The sequence below is a fragment of the Musa acuminata genome, chromosome BXJ1-2, assembly GCF_036884655.1.
Source record: "Musa acuminata AAA Group cultivar baxijiao chromosome BXJ1-2, Cavendish_Baxijiao_AAA, whole genome shotgun sequence".
In the NCBI taxonomy this organism is placed as follows: Eukaryota; Viridiplantae; Streptophyta; class Magnoliopsida; order Zingiberales; family Musaceae; genus Musa; species Musa acuminata.
Window position 1 is genome coordinate 20,327,230 of NC_088328.1, and position 18,114 is coordinate 20,345,343.

The window sequence follows — 18,114 nt, forward strand, 5'->3', positions numbered from 1 at the left end:
TGAGATATAGATATGCCGGGGGTGTACCTGCACTTGTCGCCTCGGGGGATGACCGGTGGAGGGGGGAGACGCGGGCCGGCACCACCCAAAGGATGGATGGCGATACGGGTCGGAGGCGCGGGGGAGGAGCAGCAGCGGTTCGTGGTGCCGGTGGGGTACCTCAACCACCCGCTCTTCGTGGCCCTGCTCCGGGCGGCGGAGGAGGAGTACGGATTCCACCACACCGGCGCCATCACCATCCCCTGCCACGTCGAGCAATTCCGCCACGTCCAGGGCATCATCGACCGCGACACCTCCTCCACCACCGCCGGAGCCGGAGGCCACCGCCACCTTCACCTGTGCTTCAGGGCTTGAAAAGTTCAAACCCTACGTAGCTGAGGCTTTTGTAAAAGCTTCGGTAATTTAATTTTTTATGTTTTTTTTTCTTTTTGTGATCAAGTTGAAGGTCTTTTAGTCTTTATGTCTCGAATAATATATGAATATAATCATCTCAAAGGAAATATATATATATATATATAATATAATATAGTATATTTATATGGGTCATATTATCTTGTATCTTAGATATTCCAAACAATAAGAACCTATTAATATCAGAAAAACACCAAAGTTATATACTCTCGAACATCATCTCCAGCAAGATTTTCCCAAAATAAAGAAGAAAAACTAGTGAATCATAAGATTATTTAACGAGAATTAAAGGGCAGTGCAAAAGAGGGCTTTCAAAGATCTTGTCAAATAAAGAAATTATTTTATGATTGAAACTTTGATTACTTGAGTTATGAGAGGTTGATTCTATTCTTGTTCTTTAGCCTTACGAGAAATAATTAACTCCTTTTGTAGGAATCTGAAAACATACTTGTAGTTCGTTCAATCAAAGAGACTTCGTTGTACAGGAAAACAGCATAATACATGCTATCAAGGCATCAATGGCATACATTTCAGGTACTTCAATGCACAAAGCAACGTCAGTTGTATTGATCCCTTCGAAAGCAGAGCTTCCATCAATCATTGGGGTCTCATTACAGATTATTCTCTGCAGGCATTCTCTACAAAGCCAGGATCGAAAGAATTGCAACAATAACAAACGAAGAGATGGGGTAGATAATGAACAAAGAATTACATCAGGGGATCGCAGGATTTAGTTATGTCTCACGTTTGCGCTGCGGATGGTTACGCCATGTAGATATTTGGTGTATCCAAGAAAGCTGAGCTTGCCATCTTCTTGTCTAATCCAGTCTTGCAGAAAGGAGTGAGAAGTCGTGGTGATGTTCAATTCCTGGACAGAGCAGTTCTATCAGGTTCTAACATAATTACATATACATGTATAGTTATATTGTGGAATAATGATCAGTACCTGCGCAAGCTCTTCGACTGAGAGAACTTGATTTCCCTCCTCTTCGAAGTATGAAAATGCTGCGGTGGCTATCTGCTCCCATTGTCCCAAAGCCTCAAGCTGATAAGGGCTGATAGCAGCAGCACAAAACTCATCGAAATCCATGCTTCTGGATGATAGTGCCTCCAACTGAGTGTTGAATCATACAAAATTCAGTGTCCTTTGCGTTTTCAATGTAGAAAGATTTATCACTAGCAGCAAAAGTATCAACAGTTTGGAGAAGCAAGACAGAATGCACCTCCCGTTATGATCTTAAGTCTTAACATCATAAATGATAACATCACCAGAAGATTAATCTAATACTACTAAATAGCATAAGACTAGATGCATTACCACATTCAGAATGTCAGTAACCCCGGACAACTTCATGGCTTCAGTTGTCTTTTCCATGAGTGCCTGAAAAATATGAACACTACAAAATTAACGGAACACTACAAAAAAACATATGAAAAATAACATGAAATATGAAGATCTAGCCTTCTAAGTCATAATTAATCTGATTGAAATGCCAATGAGGTTAAAAGGCAAATTTACTTTCTGAAAGTTTTGAAAGGAGATGAACCCATCTTTGTTCGGTTCTAGTAGCTCAAACTGTGATCGTAGATAGAAGAGCCCATCCTCAGTTAGAGCTTTAGATAGTGCCTATACAGAAAGAAAAAAAAGTATAAACTAGAACAAGTTTAGATTGCTAGCAAGTTTTTTAAGCAGCATTAAAATGCATGCCAGTAATAACATTGCTTGGATGCTAATTTAGTTACTTGGTTTTGTTTTTTTATAGATTTGATTTACTGTCTTAAAATAAATATCACTATACGAGTGCCCACAAGCCATACGACCTCTGTTTGTGCCACCCATATCTTAGCTCAAAAAAGCATGAGTGTACACAAGTCTGAAACCCCATTTTTTCGACAACTTATCTTCTGTATGTGACCCCATTTAATCATTCACAAATTTTTTATTTTTAAGCAATTTTTTATAATTTATATTTCATAAGTTCAATGAAAAAGTTAATCTGCTTTTTTGCATTACAGACTATTTCCAAACTAAACAGCTTTCTTGGACTTGAGTTCAGCTTAGAACACAATTGTAATAAAAAGATCAAGCTGCCGCCACGCCTTACCAGTGGCTTACAACAAGCATTCTACCTTAACATTAAATGTATAACCTCTTTACAAGTTACAGTCTGTGTTGAAAATGTGAAGCATACAGATGAGGAATGACTGATGCAACAATATGCCTTTGTAACAAACTGAAACTAGCAAGTCAAGTATAAAAGTGAGCATCTAAATCTGAGCACTATGTACCTTTAGTGCAGCCTGCTTTAGAGGTGTGGCACGAAGGTATGATTTGATTAACTTATATATAAGCATATCTAAAGGAATTTGTGTTTGTTCGCTTCGCAACCAAGGGTGAGCTGCCACATAAAAAAACATATATCTGTTTTCAGCTGGAGAATTATGACAAAACAAATTAAGTGCAAAGGCATTAATGTTGCAGAAGAAAAGATATGAAGAAAATCATATCATATTTTAGTTTAACATTCAACGAATGCCCACCAGGTTATCATTTGATGGAGCAAGCAACTTACTCAAAGCCTGAGCAGCTGTCAATCTTTTCCTGTAGTCCTTATTCAAAAGCCTTGTCACAAAATCTTTAGCTTCTGGGGATACAGCAGGCCAAGGGGTGTCATCCAAATTAGGATCGGCTCTCAAAACAGAACGAAAGATTCCTGATTCAGTTCGTGCCCAGAAAGGTCTACTTCCACATAATAGAATATAAACTATAACACCAATGCTCCACATATCTGCTTCTGTACTGTATGATTTATGTAGGACTTCAGGTGCAACATAGTATGCACTTCCAACAATGTCATTTAATCTTTCATCTGCATGACCATAGATTGGAAACTTCTGTTGAGCATCAAATATAATATGGCGACACATAAATCAAGTACAACAATGGTGATGATAGTAGCTGATATACCATAATCAAGTATATAGAGAAAACTTTTGGAACTGGAGTAGGCAAATCAGGTAAAAATTTATGAACAATAGTAGAGATTACACAATCATTGTGCTGAGGTTGCACACTAATTTACCAAAGCATACTGAATATGCAGTTAATGTAAAGCTGGAAAGTTGGCAAAAAGATTTGGGCAGCAGCTTTTAACTACATTATCATCTTTTGGCCAACTTGTTTTGCCATTGATATCTAAGCATTTGAAGTATGAAGCATGAAAAATATATTGATACTATGGTACAATACCAATTATTGTTTATGAAGACTGATTCTTAGAAGTCTTGATACTTGTTAGATGTGTAGTTCAAACTTTTGATAATTAAATTTCCAGAACAAAAATTAATGATGTTATGATAAATTCTATAAATTTCCAACATAAAGTTGAGAAATAGCATCTCTGTACAACAAGCTGCTCCACATACTTATGTAAGGGTTTCAGAATACAAGATTAAAAGTATCATTAGTTTAACTTATTATTTGTCCATGTTTACTACAAAAGGAAAACACTTGCCATTCAGGTTTAAATTTAACCATGAAAACAAGCTGTACACAAGAAGAAGTTGCATCTAGAAGAACTTGGAAATAGATGAGGGCATCAATTGCTAGCAAAGAACTAATTGATTAACTTCTTTGCTTCCGAACACCTATGGAAGTTAACCTTCATCAAAATCACACTATGAATATAAAGATGCAGGTACCAATGGCTAGCAGATATGTTTCAGAATTAAATCAATCGCACTGAAGAACTTCTTCAGCCCCTAAGAACTATAGAAGCCAAACACTTTGAAATCAACTTCAGGAAATATTTTATCGAACATCACTTTTATCATATGATTTGACATACACAAGAAAAATCATTTTCAGCTAGACGATTCCAGTAAGACTCTATCTTCATGTTTGTCGCTGTCCCGATTCAGTATAAAAGACACATGAATGCATCAATATATTACAATAAATTGCCAACATTCACAGCCACTTGTTACCTGGTCTGATAAAATCAGAAAGACCAAAATCAATTAACTTCATAACAGCATTTTCATCTTTACTGGTGAAGAGAAAATTCTGTCACAACATAGAGAAGAGAAGAAAACATCAGCAACAAATACAAGTTAAATAGAAAAGGGAATTAGTAGAAGACAGAGCACAACTAATTTCCATTAATATGCAAACTACAGAGCATCAAGCATAAAATCCAAGGTAGACCTCTGGCTTTAGATCACGATGCACAACACCTTGAAGATGACAAAAGGCTACCACACCCAGCATCTGCACAATAATTGCTTTGGCATCTTCCTCTGTGTACCTTCCACCTCTTTGGAAATACAGAAATAGAAAATTTCATAAGTCCACGAGTCAATTAAAACAAGATATGGACCTTCTCTTGCTAACAAATTGACTAAAATTAAAATTTAAATTACCTGGCCAAGATTCTATCTAATAATTCTCCACCTTCACAAAATCTGAGAAAGAAAAGCAGGGAAAGATGGTGAATACCGAACAACATGAGCAAATTTCATTAACAGGCTTGAAAAGCACACATAATAATATAAATTCAGAATCATGTAAAAGATATGAAAAAGAAATCAAGTTAAAGGTATGGTGAAAAAATCTCACGTAAAACCTCAATTTCATGGGTTTGTTAAAATACTGCATTTTTCGACAGATCCAAGGAATTACAACTTTCATATATTTAGAAAAGAATGTTTACTGGATATTTTTGTTTTGAAGTATGGGAATCAAAAGTCAAAGGAAATTTATTTAATCTTATCTGGTCAGAAATATCATGGCAAGCACAATTCAGGAATAAGATATTTCCAATTCATCATACCACATTACAGGAAAACTGAAAAGGAAATAAATAAGACATACTCCATGATTATGTAGACATTATGGGCATCCTCACATGCTTCATAAAATTTAACAAGATTTTTGTGCCCAGACAAAGCCTTCAGAATTTTCACCTCCCTACTAACATCTTCAATTGATATTGGTGTTGTCATCTGCCATAAAAATGATGTTAAGCATACGATTATGTAAAAGAATTGTTGAAATTCGACATTGTAGTTAATAAAAAACAAACCATGTGTAGCACATAAAAGGGCAAAGAAGTTAAAACGAAAAAACCACAAAAGGAAACAAAAGACCTATTAAGAATACAACATCAAAAGACCCCGCATTGGCGGGAGCCTAGAGCACCAGGTACGCTCTTTTTTCACATGAATCAACATCCAAATATCAACTGAAGTCATCATGAATTGGGTACAGTTTGGTATCAGGTTAAGTTAGTTCGACATGGAATGAGCTTTCATCTTGTCGTGTTTTAGATTCAGTTTTAAGCAAATTGGTATAAATTTAGTCAGCTAACAGGTATATGTTAAGGCTTAGAAGGGTCATACACAGCATTCTTTTATTTCACAAAGTTTTCAGAAGTTTCGGTATGCTATGTCCTACTGACATGACACTGCTGCAAGCATATTTATTTTATCACTTCATGTGCATGCCACATAATGTCAATATATAACGAGCACAAGATACAATGACAACAACAACAAGATGTAATGTTCCAACTATCTGAGATCAGCTATATTGGTCTCTACTGACCATTGTTTAAGGTAATAAAATTGGTCAAACTAAGAGCAGTTAAATATTATTTTATCATTTCTAAATAAGTTTTCTTAGGTCTCAACTTACCTCATCTCTAACCAGGGTTTTATTAGGTTTTTTTGGGATCCATGCCATCTTAAAGGGTTTTCAATATCTTATCTTCTAACAAAACCATGTCTAAATGTACAGGAATATAAATATTTCTAGTATCAACACAGATATCCATCTCAACATCCTCATTTTAGCAACATTATGAACCTTGATATTATCTGATTTTAGAAAAATCAGTCTCGTAGGAGAGAAAAAGATAACTATTTTAATAACTGTCAATTAAATTAACATGCCGTTTCTAAGTTCATAACACAGATATTTGCAGAGTTGAGGAAAAACCCAATCAAACCCGTACTTAAATATCCAACAAGAATGTCAATAAATATAATACAAACATCAATCATACAGGGATGCAAACAACATGACACAAGAACGGATCAAACGCTAAGACGGATAGGAATTCCTCCGACGAATCCAATTGCTCTGCACAGTGCACTTCCTTATTCTTTCAGGAAGAAGTACTAGGTAGTGACGCAATCAAAACTGAAAAGAAAGGTAAAAGAGAATATTTACGCCACACATGAAGCCGCACCTTAGCTTTGGAGACGATCTTGACGGCAACGGTTTGGCCCTTGATGTCCCCCTTCTTCGCCTTAGCCAAACACGTATTCCCGAAATGCCCCCGCCCCACCTCCTTCCCGAGCTCATACTTGGACCCGAAGTTCTTTCCATACCCGAAGTTCTTATTTAGCGTAGGCTTCTCGGCATTCCCCGTACCGTCCTCGGCGGTGGTCCCCTCCTTGAGCCTCCCCGGGTCCAGGCGCTTGGCGAGCGCCGCCTTAATGTGCTTCGCGGGCGACGGTGGCGGGAAGGGGCGGCGGAAGAATCGCCGCGGGGTAGAACTGGCCGGCGAGGGGGAGACTCCGGCCGGGAATGGGCTGGCGGAGCCCTGGGTGTATGGGCTGGGCCAGCAGGAGGACGAGTAGATGGGGGTTACATGGCCACTGTCCCCGGGCTGAGGGGTGTTGGTGGCGGTATTGCCATCTCCGACGTCCCCACCATCGTCAGGGTGCCTCGGATTCCGGCGTCGATGGCGTCCTCTGCCCCCGCCGATGGAGATGTTCTTGCCGTGGCACTGGCCCATTCCTCTTCCACGTCCGCCGCGCGACGCCGCCGCCGCCTCTTCCCCTTCTCTTCTTCGCCTTCTTCTCTATCGGATCGCTAGGTTTCGAGGGTTTAATTCGCGAGGAGAACGCGGACGAGGTCAAAGACGCGGCAATGGGGCGGTTGGAGGAAGAGGAGGAGCGGAAGAAGAGGGAACGACGAGGGACTTATTAAATAGGGGTCTCCAACCGTACTCCAAAGATAATATGGAAACGCCGAGGGGGCGATCTGTAAAATAGGAGGGTTCAGGATCTCCTGTCGCCGCAGCGTGCAGGAAACAACATGTGCTCCGGCGAGAGGCCACGTCTTTTGCGTCGTCATTCTGACTATCAGACACGTGGAATACGGCGAGTGGAGAACATCGTTGTATGGTGCTTGAGGAAGGAGACTTCTCTCCGGCAACACGGCGCGTCGGTGAGCGCGCGTTCAACACGTCTTTTTTGAATATAAAATATTACAAGAGAAGCTAAAAAAAAAAAAGAAAATAATGCTCAATAGCCGGAATAGAATACTTAGCGCTGAGGTGGCAGAACACGCAGACGTCGGATGAACCAGTCGAAAAGACTTTGGTGGCTGCGATTGGATTCGTGGGGACATCATCGGTCGCTGATTTGTTGGTCTCGACTCACACGCAAGCAGTATGGATTGCGTATGACGTCACTTCTGACGTCAGGAGTCTCTGCGTTTTACCAAATTTGGAAACTTGTCATATTTTTGTTTCATTCGCTTTTATTACATCTCCGATACTAACGTTACAGACCACCATACTGTTGGATGACTCGGTATCATATCTTGCGATGGACAGGGTTCACTTTTGTATCATATCTTTGTCCTGGCACTAAATGACAAGCATATACTTTTTTTGCTGGTAGCCATCTCGGAGGTTCCTTCCCTGTCAAAATATTGCGTTGACGACGCATGCGACGCCTGCTTAGATGTTTGACCTTTGAACGGGATACAAATGTTTTGAACATCCAGTGGATCAATGTGAACTGATACGGCAGGTCTTAAAGGGCGACGTGAACTAATATGGATCGATGTGAAATTGGAGAAAATATATATATGAGAACACAGATATTTAAAAGACAAGTCTTTTTATTTGTTTTAAGTCAACGTTTACCCGAATCTGCAAGTCAGAGAAGTAAGTCCAGACGTCAACTGGTTGTGTCAGTCAAATCGGCATGCATAAATACAACCACCGTTCGATTGTTTCTGGTTGACCACGTCGACCCCGGCATCGAATGCGTTGTCACATTCAACGTCACGATGAAGTCATAAGGAAGAATCGTGCAATCTTTTATTTTTGTTGATTATTCTTTTATGAAAATGTATTTTACTCTCTTTTAAATGCAAATAACTAATTTTAAAAAATAGTAAAGAGGACATTTTGATTTACCAGTTATAATTTGCATACTCTATTCCAAGTAGTTCCACATAATTGATTGTTTTATTGCCCACAAAATTAACTCAAATTTAATTGGTTAATCGAAGCAGATCTTTCCCAAAGATATTTTTAATAAAAGAAACTATATTAAATTAAGTAAATGAAGTGCATTCATTCCCCTATTTCCCATATACATGACTAATTATAATCTCACCAAAAGATCACGGGAGAGAATGAATCTATTTAGTGCATTCAAAAATCTACAAAGAGGAAGTATCTATATATTAGAAACGTTTAAGATAGGGCTAATTACATATTACCCTCTATACTTAGATACTATTAGTATTATAATCTTTGTATTTAAAAAAATTATATTATGATCCCTATAAACTAACGAAAAATACAACATGTGATATCACATGTTGGATGGATGCAAAAATAATGGACAAAAAGATAATTTTAATATCCTTTCTGTTTCCTGAGATATTAAAATTATCTTTTTATCGATAAAATCACTAATAACGAATGGACGTTGAAATTATCTTTTTGCTTATCACTTTCGTATCGATTCGACGTGTTGCATTTTCCGTCAATACAGTTGAGTTGATGATGTTAGCATAGATGAGATTATTTATTTTATTTTTAAAATTATAGGGTTCCTAAGGTAAATTAATTTTAAAAAAACACTCGTTCTTGCCTCTTAAGACAAAAGAACACTCTCGAGTCATTTTATCTACGGATCCATAATATTAGGATTAACTGAGGAGTGTTACACCTCCCTCAATCCCTCGAAGAAAGCAACAAAGAAATCGTTTGCATATCGAAAAGAATTTTATAAAGAGCAATCTATGTGACCTGTAAATTGGTCGAGTAGATCAATAATTTGTCCTCGAGAATCCAGCATTAATCCTCTCATACCAACTGTTTGTTGTATCTACAAATGCATTTCCTCTAGCTCTCGAAAAGGATACGAAGTATACTCGATTAGAATGACTGGATCAATCATCAAAAAATTAGGATTCAATTCTATCATCGAACACATTTCATCACGGGTGTTTCGAATCCACCATACTATGATCATAATAAATGTCATCAGATTTCTCAAAAAGCCACAAAAGCTTTTCGTTGAAAAGAAATTTTCGATTTCTCCTCACACACAGACCGAAGTGAAAAAAATGCGGTGAATGAACTGTAGATCAACATTATTACATGTGCTATTGATTACCTAAATGCTCCAACTGTAGATCAGATGTTAGGAGGTGGTGGCACAAAAGTTTCTTACAACATTCTCAGCCAATGTAACTCATGTTACATTCTTCATCCTTCCTTGTGGTGCTGCTCTCATATCCATCACTAAATCGATGTATTGTAATAAACCTAATTATTATCATGACTTTAAGTTTTCAAAACAAATTGGTATTAGATCAAATGTATATTTACTTTGAATACTTTGATTCAAACTCATTTACGGTTCCTATTCTCCCCTATAGTATGGTCGTATTTCAACCGTCCATCTGATCAATATAGACTCTAATCACGGTTTTACAGTGAACTAGCAGATCTTGTAGTGATAAGCCAAAAGACAGCTCCTCCGGTATCAAAGTAATTGCAGATATCAAACATTGTTCTAAAACTATTATGAGGGGTGTACGAGACCAACATCTTGTTGACGATGAAAGCTTTAATCATCATGTAGTGTGGGCTCTCCATCGATAAGATGGATAGGCAACATCTCATGCATGCACAAATGGTTTCTAATTCTCATTGTCCCTCGACGAATGCAGATCTTATTCTTCTCTATTATCAATTTTCCATTTTGCCAATGCAAGTTGAAGACAATCTTTCAACAACACAGATATGGATGTGTAGGATATGGGCATGAATTGTACAAGGAATAGATGCAGAGGGGATCGAGAAAGAGGAGAGGAGGAGTTGGGGAAGACGGTGTTTGCTCTCGTTTGATCAATTACTTGCTGAAAGAGTCACAAAAAGGGCAAGAAAAGACTGTCATCAGTTGATGTTTTAAGCCCTGGTGGACAGCTCCCATTTCGTTCACAGGAGGGGGAACTTGCCGTGCCACCAGCTGGAGGATCTCTTGTGAGTTTTCTGTGGTGTGAAGCTGAGCCCAAACATCTCCTTCATGGCCTGCCCGTGCTCCTCAAATCCGATCAGCTCGGCCACAAGCGATGCGCTCTCTCTCACATGTTGCAGGTCGGTCTGAGTCCAGAGGAGTTGAGCCAGCTGAAGACTCCTCTGCCTGGAGTTCAACGCAATTCCCCACTTGGCGTAGAGCGCCTCTCTCTCAGCCGACGACAGTTTCTTATGCATCTCCCGACACAGCATCTCCCTCTCCCGGCGGATATATCTCGAGCTGCCAACAGCATGAACATGCATGATCTTCCATGGAGAAAAGATGGAAAAAGATGAGCATTAGAACAATGATCCTACCTTGACGCAAGACTAAATATGTGACCATCTTCTGCCGCTACGCCGCCAACGTTTCCAAGAGCGAAGCTGTTCCTTAGAAAGGAAAGCCTTCTGCGTTCGACTTCCATGTAGAAGGAGTCGGCTGGGTCGCCTTTGAAGAGTAGGAAAAAGCAAGATCTGTGGACCAAGGGGACTTCGCACGCATGCCAAAGCTGGATTATCTCCTGTTGCTCTCTCTGGAACTCCTGCGCGTCCATGGCTGCATCCTCAACAGTCTTCACAGCTTCAATGGTTTGTGATCGAGTTGCTTGAGTCTCCGGAATCATATCCTCGGTAAGCTGCAGGGAGTTGCAGAACGAGAAGGTTATAAATGATACAAAAGTCATCTACGATACAAAAGTCATCTACAGGCATTTTAACATATGAATAATCTGTAATACCATAGCAGATAGAACAAAAGTAAATCCATGAATACATTTGGAATCACACCTGATCAGTAGTTTCCTCTGTCTCAATCTTTCCTGAATAAGAATCATGAGCACCGGTATCAACCTCTTCATGAACAGCTTTGATATCCTCAGTTTTTAGCACTTCAAAGGAAGTGGATTTTTCCAAGTCCTCCGATTCTCCGATTGAGAGAGTATCATTTTCTAGTCTTCTTTGATCCTCTCTAGGCTTTTCAGCAAACTCTTTTAAGATGTCAGGTTGTGTGCTTTTATCTCGCTCAACATTTTGGAGCCAAGACACGATTGAACTGCTCATCATGCTTGCGTTGCAGCTTTTACTTCTAGTTAGTCCCAACTCCCTGGAATTCATCAGTGTTTGCATCGAAGGCAATGTAGATGATAATCCATCATTACGAGGCTTGACAAAATTCTCGGTCGTTCTTGTCGCGATCTTCATCGATTGCTCCTTTGCAGGTATCCAGTGTGCATTTCCTAAAGATTCTGCTGTAGGATCCCCAAGCATCTTTTCATCTGTCAAATGTAGCAGACTATCATCTTCATCATTCAACAAGAGATTGAACTCATCGCTTCTGTTTGTGCTCAAGGCATGTATCTCGATACACTGAACCTCCTTGCATTGGTCTTCGGAATCTGCATAAGCAGCTCCAGTGATTTCATCCCTTCCCTGTTGAGGGATGTGTTTGCTAGGTGGATTCATGGTATCCGAAAGCTCTAGGCAGATGTTGTAGTTGTTGCCTTCTTCCGGCCTACCAAACATAGAAGAGTCAAAATCTGGAATTTGATACGTAACACCAGATACATCGGAGATCGAAAGTGCATCTTCACATGCACTGTGTAAATAGGATAGCTCAGATTGACTGGATTCTTCCTGTGCAAAAGGAAAAGAAGCAGAGGTTGGAGAAAACAAGGAAAAAACTCGTAAGCGCAAATTCCAGCTCGAAAGGACACATACCCATTGCCTAGAAAATTGGTAATCTGCCATAGGTCGGAGCAAATGCTCAAGTCGGGACTGAGCAAGATCTCTCTGCTGCATCAGCTCCTTGATTTCTCGCTCCATCTAAACAAAGAACAGGAAGAAGAAAAAGGCAATCTGTTGAGAATTGTCGAGGAACTTTTGCGGATTTCATGATTTGCATTACACTCATCATGAATAAGCTACTAGGAAATCATGGTAAGAGATCGAGATCAAAATTTAAGCTACAATCATCACAAACATGTGTCTATGTGTAAGAAACTAGTCCATGCGATAAGAAATCGATTCTATCTCAACCTTTTTGATCTGGGCATCTTTTTCGCTCAGGGCATCAGGATGATACGTGATGGAGGCAGCTCCACGGTATCTCAGTTCATTCTCCAATCTTGCAAGTTCTTTCTGTAGATGCTTTATCAGTGCCTTATCAGACATCAACACATTGACGTGAGCATTGGTAACTATTTGCTTAGCGCAGCTTGCAAACGAGAGAGTGTTCCTGGATTGCTCGATATGGCTTCGGGCAGGGCTCATTGTGCAGATGATGGCAGTTCTTCCATTACCTCCCAAGAAGGGTTGTAATATGCGTGTCAACTTGGAATCTCGATATGGAATGTGTCCAGTTCTCCCTTTGCTGCATAAAGAAAGTGGAATCCACAGTAAATGACAACATTTAAAGAGAGACACTGACCTTCTTTTCAATGAAAGAAAGATATAGGATAACAGCATTTCGATGACCTTAGCTTGCGGATGACAGTTCCCAGGGTAAGCAAGCTCCGATTGATATGGCAACCCTCTTTGAGCCGAGTACCAGCAGATGGTGATTGAGATGCGCGTTCACTTCCTGCTAAATCAATAAAATTCTGTATCCACAAGAAAGAAACTTAGCCTCCTATTTGCTGCCATTTCATCTGAAAGTTCAAGGGGAAAGGAAGAAGAAAGTTAGTCATCGACGGGAATTCACATACCACAGCAGCTAGAAGAGTACTTGAACTTCCTCTTCCCGTGAATTCGTGAGCGGTACTCTGGATTGTCTGCAGATTGAGATAGAGAAAAGAACTGAATTCCCCCCGTTAAGATAGTAGAAATCATTCAAACATCTGATCAAAGGCAAACCAGTCTCAGTATCTGATGCGATCGGGAGCTCATTTCGTTTAAGGACGTCTCTCCGACCTGTCGTTGTGCTGCGATGAATACATATGTACGGAGATTAAAGTGTGGGAGATGCGAATGTAGAAAGATATGAACAAGACATGTTCGGTTAGTACCTTCACACACACAAAGGAGTTCCTTGAGATGCCACTGGTCCCTTAGAGTTTCCTCTGTAAGTTTCTCCACAACAGTCCCTCTCTGAGAAGGATAGGTAGCAAGTTCACTAACAATGCTTGTTGTTTCATCAAGAAGAATTCAATGATACAACAGCCATAAGTGCAATGCTTTACCTCTGCATCATCGAGAAGCCTGAGAGGAGAGGTGTCAGTGCTCAGCAGATCTCTTACCAATTCGTTGTATATCTCCATTGCCGAGAATTTTAGAACAAAATCTCTTTCCTCGTGCTGCAAAAAGGAAAGAAGTAATGAACGAATAACTACAGAAAGCACAAGTGCTCTGCATTGTTTCTGGAAGGCAAGTGCAGGTATTTGTACCCTCTTTATGTAGTCATATATGTCTTCCATGGCATATTCGGTTATCCCGGTCATTGTGTATGTCTTTCCACTGCTTGTTTGTCCATATGCAAATATACTTGCTGCGATGAACATGTTCTACACTCAGTTTACAGTGTTCTCTTTCTTGATCAGGAGGAGTACTCGGACAAAGGTTAATAGACTGATACAGGCAAAAAAATTCAGAGAATGTTCCGCTCACCATTGATTCCATCGACGACAGAGAGAGCGACTTCCTTAGCTCCTTCATCATAAACATGTCTCGTGTCGCACTCGCACCCAAATACTTTGTCTAATCATCATGAACAAGAGGGAGATGAGGATTGCGAAAAACTGCAAAACTGCAGTGCATATAGTGTTGTGCGAATTCTCAGGATGTTAAACTGCATAATCCAAGAAATGAATTTTCTTGGCTTTGTCATAGGAGAGCAGAAACTAAGAATCACAAAAGAATTCCTTCGTAGAGTCCTAAATATGAAGGCAAGACCATGGGATCTGCCCCCCAGTCTGCTTCCATAATATGAAGACAAAAGAATCATTCGCCAGGGAGAATCATCATGCACATTCACCGAAATGCTGAAGGTGCACCAATATGCTTCCGAGACTAGTGCAAAACATGCGTAATTGTGTTCAGAATAGGAAGAGAAAAGCTAATCAATGTGGAGCACTCACCAAATGTGTAGGCTGTTGGATACATTGTTCGCTCGGAATGGGCGTTCTTGAAGACGATGGTGGTGTTGTTCCTGCACTCCCAATCCGAGGGGTCATTCCTCCCAATCTCCTTGGCATTGAGGGGCCTTACCCTCACCGAGACCAGTATCCTCTCCTCCTTCCTTCTCCCCTCTGCCTTCTCCCATGGCGCAACCTCGTCATGGCCGATTGTTCCCATCCCTCCCCTGTTCAATGCCAATACCAATTCAGAGATTTCTTTGTGCTTAGTGGATGCAGTTCCTTAATTGCTGACTGATACATTTAATCAAACACCATCACCGATCGTTCCACGTGGGATCTTCCTAGAGAAGAGAGAGAGAGAGAGAGAGAGAATGGCAAACCTGTGGGATCTCCAAATATCTGCTACGCCAGAACTGAGAGGAGGTGGAAGGGGAGAGAGAATAGACGAATGACCTTCTAAAGAAGGGATCATAAGGTACGTGCTCCAATATATACTTTGTTGCAGATCTTGACAGCAAAAGAGAACCGAGAGAGAGGGAGAGGGAGAGGGCTGCAAAGCGACAGAATTGTCCGCACAGATCGCCGGGACAAAATGAGAGCCGCTGAAACGTAGCTGGCGCTGCAAGCGAAGCACTCTCTCTATCTATAGACCGGACAGTCTCTTGGCCTTTCTCCAAAGGCTGGCATGAACATAAGAGATCCCAAAATAAGTTCCTCCGACTCCTCCATGGCACCCAGGAAAAGGACGTGACTTCATCATCCGTAAGACTGCATGCGTCGAAGAAAAAAGATACCAGGTAGGGAGAAACAAGATGGATTGCGCTCATGGGTGATTGGGTGGTAGGGCATGGCATCAGGCATTCACGCTCGTCAACTGCAGCTGTAGCTTTCATGACCGCATCACCGCATGCAGATGTTCTTCTCCTCCTGGCATGGTGCATGGTTTGTGGTATCGGCTGAATCCAATATGCTCCATCTGTATCAGTGCCACCCATGATTGACGTAATATTTGGGTTGATTACTCCGTCTCGTACTTGATATTGATTGGAAGCAACCTGAATTATATGAAAAGTAGGCTCGAGCCTGAGGGCGAAAACAGCCTGGTAGATTGCAAGCTAGTCATCTAAATCTAAAGCCCAAGTCAAGGTAGAGCAGGATTTGAAATTGGATCCGCCCATCAAATGACTCACGACATTAAATCTGACATCCGTGTAAATCCAATTCATATCTAAATAACAATGGACAATAAATATTAACATTATGTTTTAGAGAGAGATCTCCCATCCCCTTTCTCGGAAGCTCAGTTTTACTCTTGGTCTAGTGCCTCACCTTATTATAACTAGGTGAATCTAGATCATACTTAGATCTATCAGGTCTAAGAAGTCTAGATCAATCAGGTCTTCACAAGACCGTTCCTTGGCCTGGCGATGAATCTAGTTCAAATATTTGCATCCTCCTTTAGATAAGTTTTTAATGCTACTATCCTATTTGTCCCTTTGCTTGTTTTCTCTTTGTCAAAGCTTGCCTCTGTGCTGTTGGTGAGCTTGATGCTTGTTGGAGACTAGACTATGACATTAATGTCGTCGTCCTCCCAAGCCTCTCAACATGTTACGTGTACTTGGGAGTAGATTAATCTGGTGCTTCTTTACCCTTTTGTTTCTTTTGAGAGCTCTAATAAAATCTCTCCTTCTTCCTTTTTTCCTTATCTAATCCATTCGCCCTACTTAACTCTCTAATGTCACCGACCCCTCTCAAACCCCTTCCTTCCTTCGAGGGAGATCCCTTCCGCTTATTTACACATGCCTTTGAAAATATCTAAGAGATGCAATGAATATCACATTTTGTAAAGGATTATGATTAAAAAATATATATTTTATTAACAAATGGTTGATTTTTAGCATAAAAAAATAATTTCATTAGGTCTATATTAACATGAAAAACTAAAGATGGGTTTAATGCGTATATTTTTGGATTATAAATTTTATTCTTATATTAGTTCTTTAAAATTAGAGTTTTTTTTTCTAGTAAAGATAAATAATAAAGATAGTGTTTGATTTAGGACATTAATTGTAATCAAATATTCAAATTAAACACTTTTTTTTATTTTCTTGGTTGCTAATAAAATTTAGAAAATAACTATTCAACATTTCAAATAGGGTGATGTTATTTTTGTTAGTTTAAATAAAAATAAATATTAAAATAAATAAGAAATTTTTTTTAAAAAAAACCTTAAATAGATGGCTCACCTCCTCCTATTTAATGGGAGTGATTCCTCTCCTTTATTTCTCACTAAGTTAAGTCTATCAATAAGAGAAACATTGAGTTGCATATGTTATATGTAGTTTTGAAGTATTTTTATTCCTTTAAATGTTAATTTTTTATTATTAAATTAAAAACATATTATATAAAATTTTTAAGATATTTTTTATCCCTTTTGAGGTTTAAAATTTTTATTTTTGAATTAGAATATGTTGAAATTATTTATGTCATATATATTTCTAAAATTTTAATCTTGAATGCATGATATTTAATTTTTAGATTTATACAATACTTGATTTAGAATGCTATTTCCACTTATAGAGTTTATCATTTCAATCTATTATTATTTATTATATTTTAATGACTTATTATTAATGAATATATGCTTTATTATAATGGTGTAATTCAAAATTAAGGAAATTTGTTAGATTTGAATTGAAATAAACCAATAGTCTCAAATCGTAGATCAGGCCATAACCCACAGGCTAAGCCTAACCCACAAGTGAAGCCATAGCCTATAGTCTAAGCCCAATCAATAAGTTAGGTTAAACCCATAAGTCAGACCCTAGCCCATAAGTTAGCTTAGCCCAGCCCAACATGAATAGTCATGTGTGATGCACATGACTAATTCATGGGCTTTGGATTGATGGCCCAACTTAATATGGTGCATAGATAGTCATGTATAGTGCCCATTACCTGTACGTAAGCTGATTTAACCTTGCTTAGTATTATATAGTCTAGTCTATTGGTCTTATTTTGTTGAATTTGAGCTCAAAAATTGATCGAAATAAATCAAATTTAATTAGTTAAGATTGATTCAAAGCGGTTCTAAATTAGTTTGACTTATTTAAATTTGTTTAAACTAAATTAAGTCTAATCTGATCCAAATTATACGGATGATTCTTGATCGAATTCTATTTAAGAGCATATCTTTTAAACTAAATTGAATCTAATCTAATCCGATCCAAACTAGTTGGATTTATCTTTGAGTTAATATCACTATATTTTAAAAAAATAATCTAGGATTACTTTTGACT

The 18,114-nt window shown here is 39.1% G+C and overlaps 2 protein-coding genes and 1 long non-coding RNA gene across 3 annotated transcripts; 1 reads left to right on the forward strand and 2 right to left on the reverse strand.

Annotated features, from left to right (window-relative positions):
• Window positions 1-260: 260 nt before the first annotated feature.
• Window positions 261-1,174, forward strand: LOC135597470 (uncharacterized). The gene is made up of 3 exons (XR_010481265.1): window positions 261-397; window positions 844-945; window positions 1,043-1,174. It is a non-coding gene; the product is annotated as an uncharacterized LOC135597470 (long non-coding RNA).
• LOC135597464 (CDPK-related kinase 3-like) lies at window positions 1,142-7,351 on the reverse strand. The gene is made up of 11 exons (XM_065090437.1): window positions 6,663-7,351; window positions 5,285-5,415; window positions 4,834-4,875; window positions 4,619-4,727; window positions 4,399-4,477; window positions 2,985-3,281; window positions 2,701-2,810; window positions 1,931-2,038; window positions 1,730-1,792; window positions 1,358-1,525; window positions 1,142-1,279 (listed from the first exon to the last, which is right to left on the reverse strand). The coding sequence occupies exons 1-11, from the start codon at window positions 7,212-7,214 to the stop codon at window positions 1,142-1,144; spliced, it is 1,797 nt and encodes a 598-aa protein (XP_064946509.1). The 5' UTR covers window positions 7,215-7,351.
• A 3,176-nt stretch (window positions 7,352-10,527) lies between these two features.
• Window positions 10,528-15,445, reverse strand: LOC135597476 (kinesin-like protein KIN-7F). Its single transcript, XM_065090453.1, has 14 exons — window positions 15,199-15,445; window positions 14,819-15,042; window positions 14,349-14,438; window positions 14,129-14,229; window positions 13,925-14,038; window positions 13,751-13,832; window positions 13,599-13,666; window positions 13,451-13,516; window positions 13,221-13,345; window positions 12,783-13,116; window positions 12,465-12,569; window positions 11,535-12,380; window positions 11,067-11,383; window positions 10,528-10,989 (listed from the first exon to the last, which is right to left on the reverse strand). The coding sequence occupies exons 1-14, from the start codon at window positions 15,288-15,290 to the stop codon at window positions 10,671-10,673; spliced, it is 2,883 nt and encodes a 960-aa protein (XP_064946525.1). The 5' UTR covers window positions 15,291-15,445; the 3' UTR covers window positions 10,528-10,670.
• Window positions 15,446-18,114: the final 2,669 nt, after the last annotated feature.

Excerpts from the sequence above, each read along its gene's own strand:
- LOC135597464 (XM_065090437.1), bottom strand. The coding sequence starts at position 7,214 with ATGGGCCAGTGCCACGGCAAGAACATCTCCATCGGCGGGGGCAGAGGA. Across the intron at positions 4,478-4,618 it reads ATCGTGATCTAAAGCCAGAG|AATTTTCTCTTCACCAGTAA; the intron begins GTCTACCTTGGA and ends ATGTTGTGACAG. Across the intron at positions 1,793-1,930 it reads CCTTTCAAAACTTTCAGAAA|GCACTCATGGAAAAGACAAC; the intron begins GTAAATTTGCCT and ends CATATTTTTCAG.
- LOC135597476 (XM_065090453.1), bottom strand. The coding sequence starts at position 15,290 with ATGATCCCTTCTTTAGAAGGTCATTCGTCTATTCTCTCTCCCCTTCCA. Across the intron at positions 14,039-14,128 it reads TATATGACTACATAAAGAGG|CACGAGGAAAGAGATTTTGT; the intron begins GTACAAATACCT and ends TCCTTTTTGCAG. Across the intron at positions 13,346-13,450 it reads GTACTCTTCTAGCTGCTGTG|AATTTTATTGATTTAGCAGG; the intron begins GTATGTGAATTC and ends TTGTGGATACAG.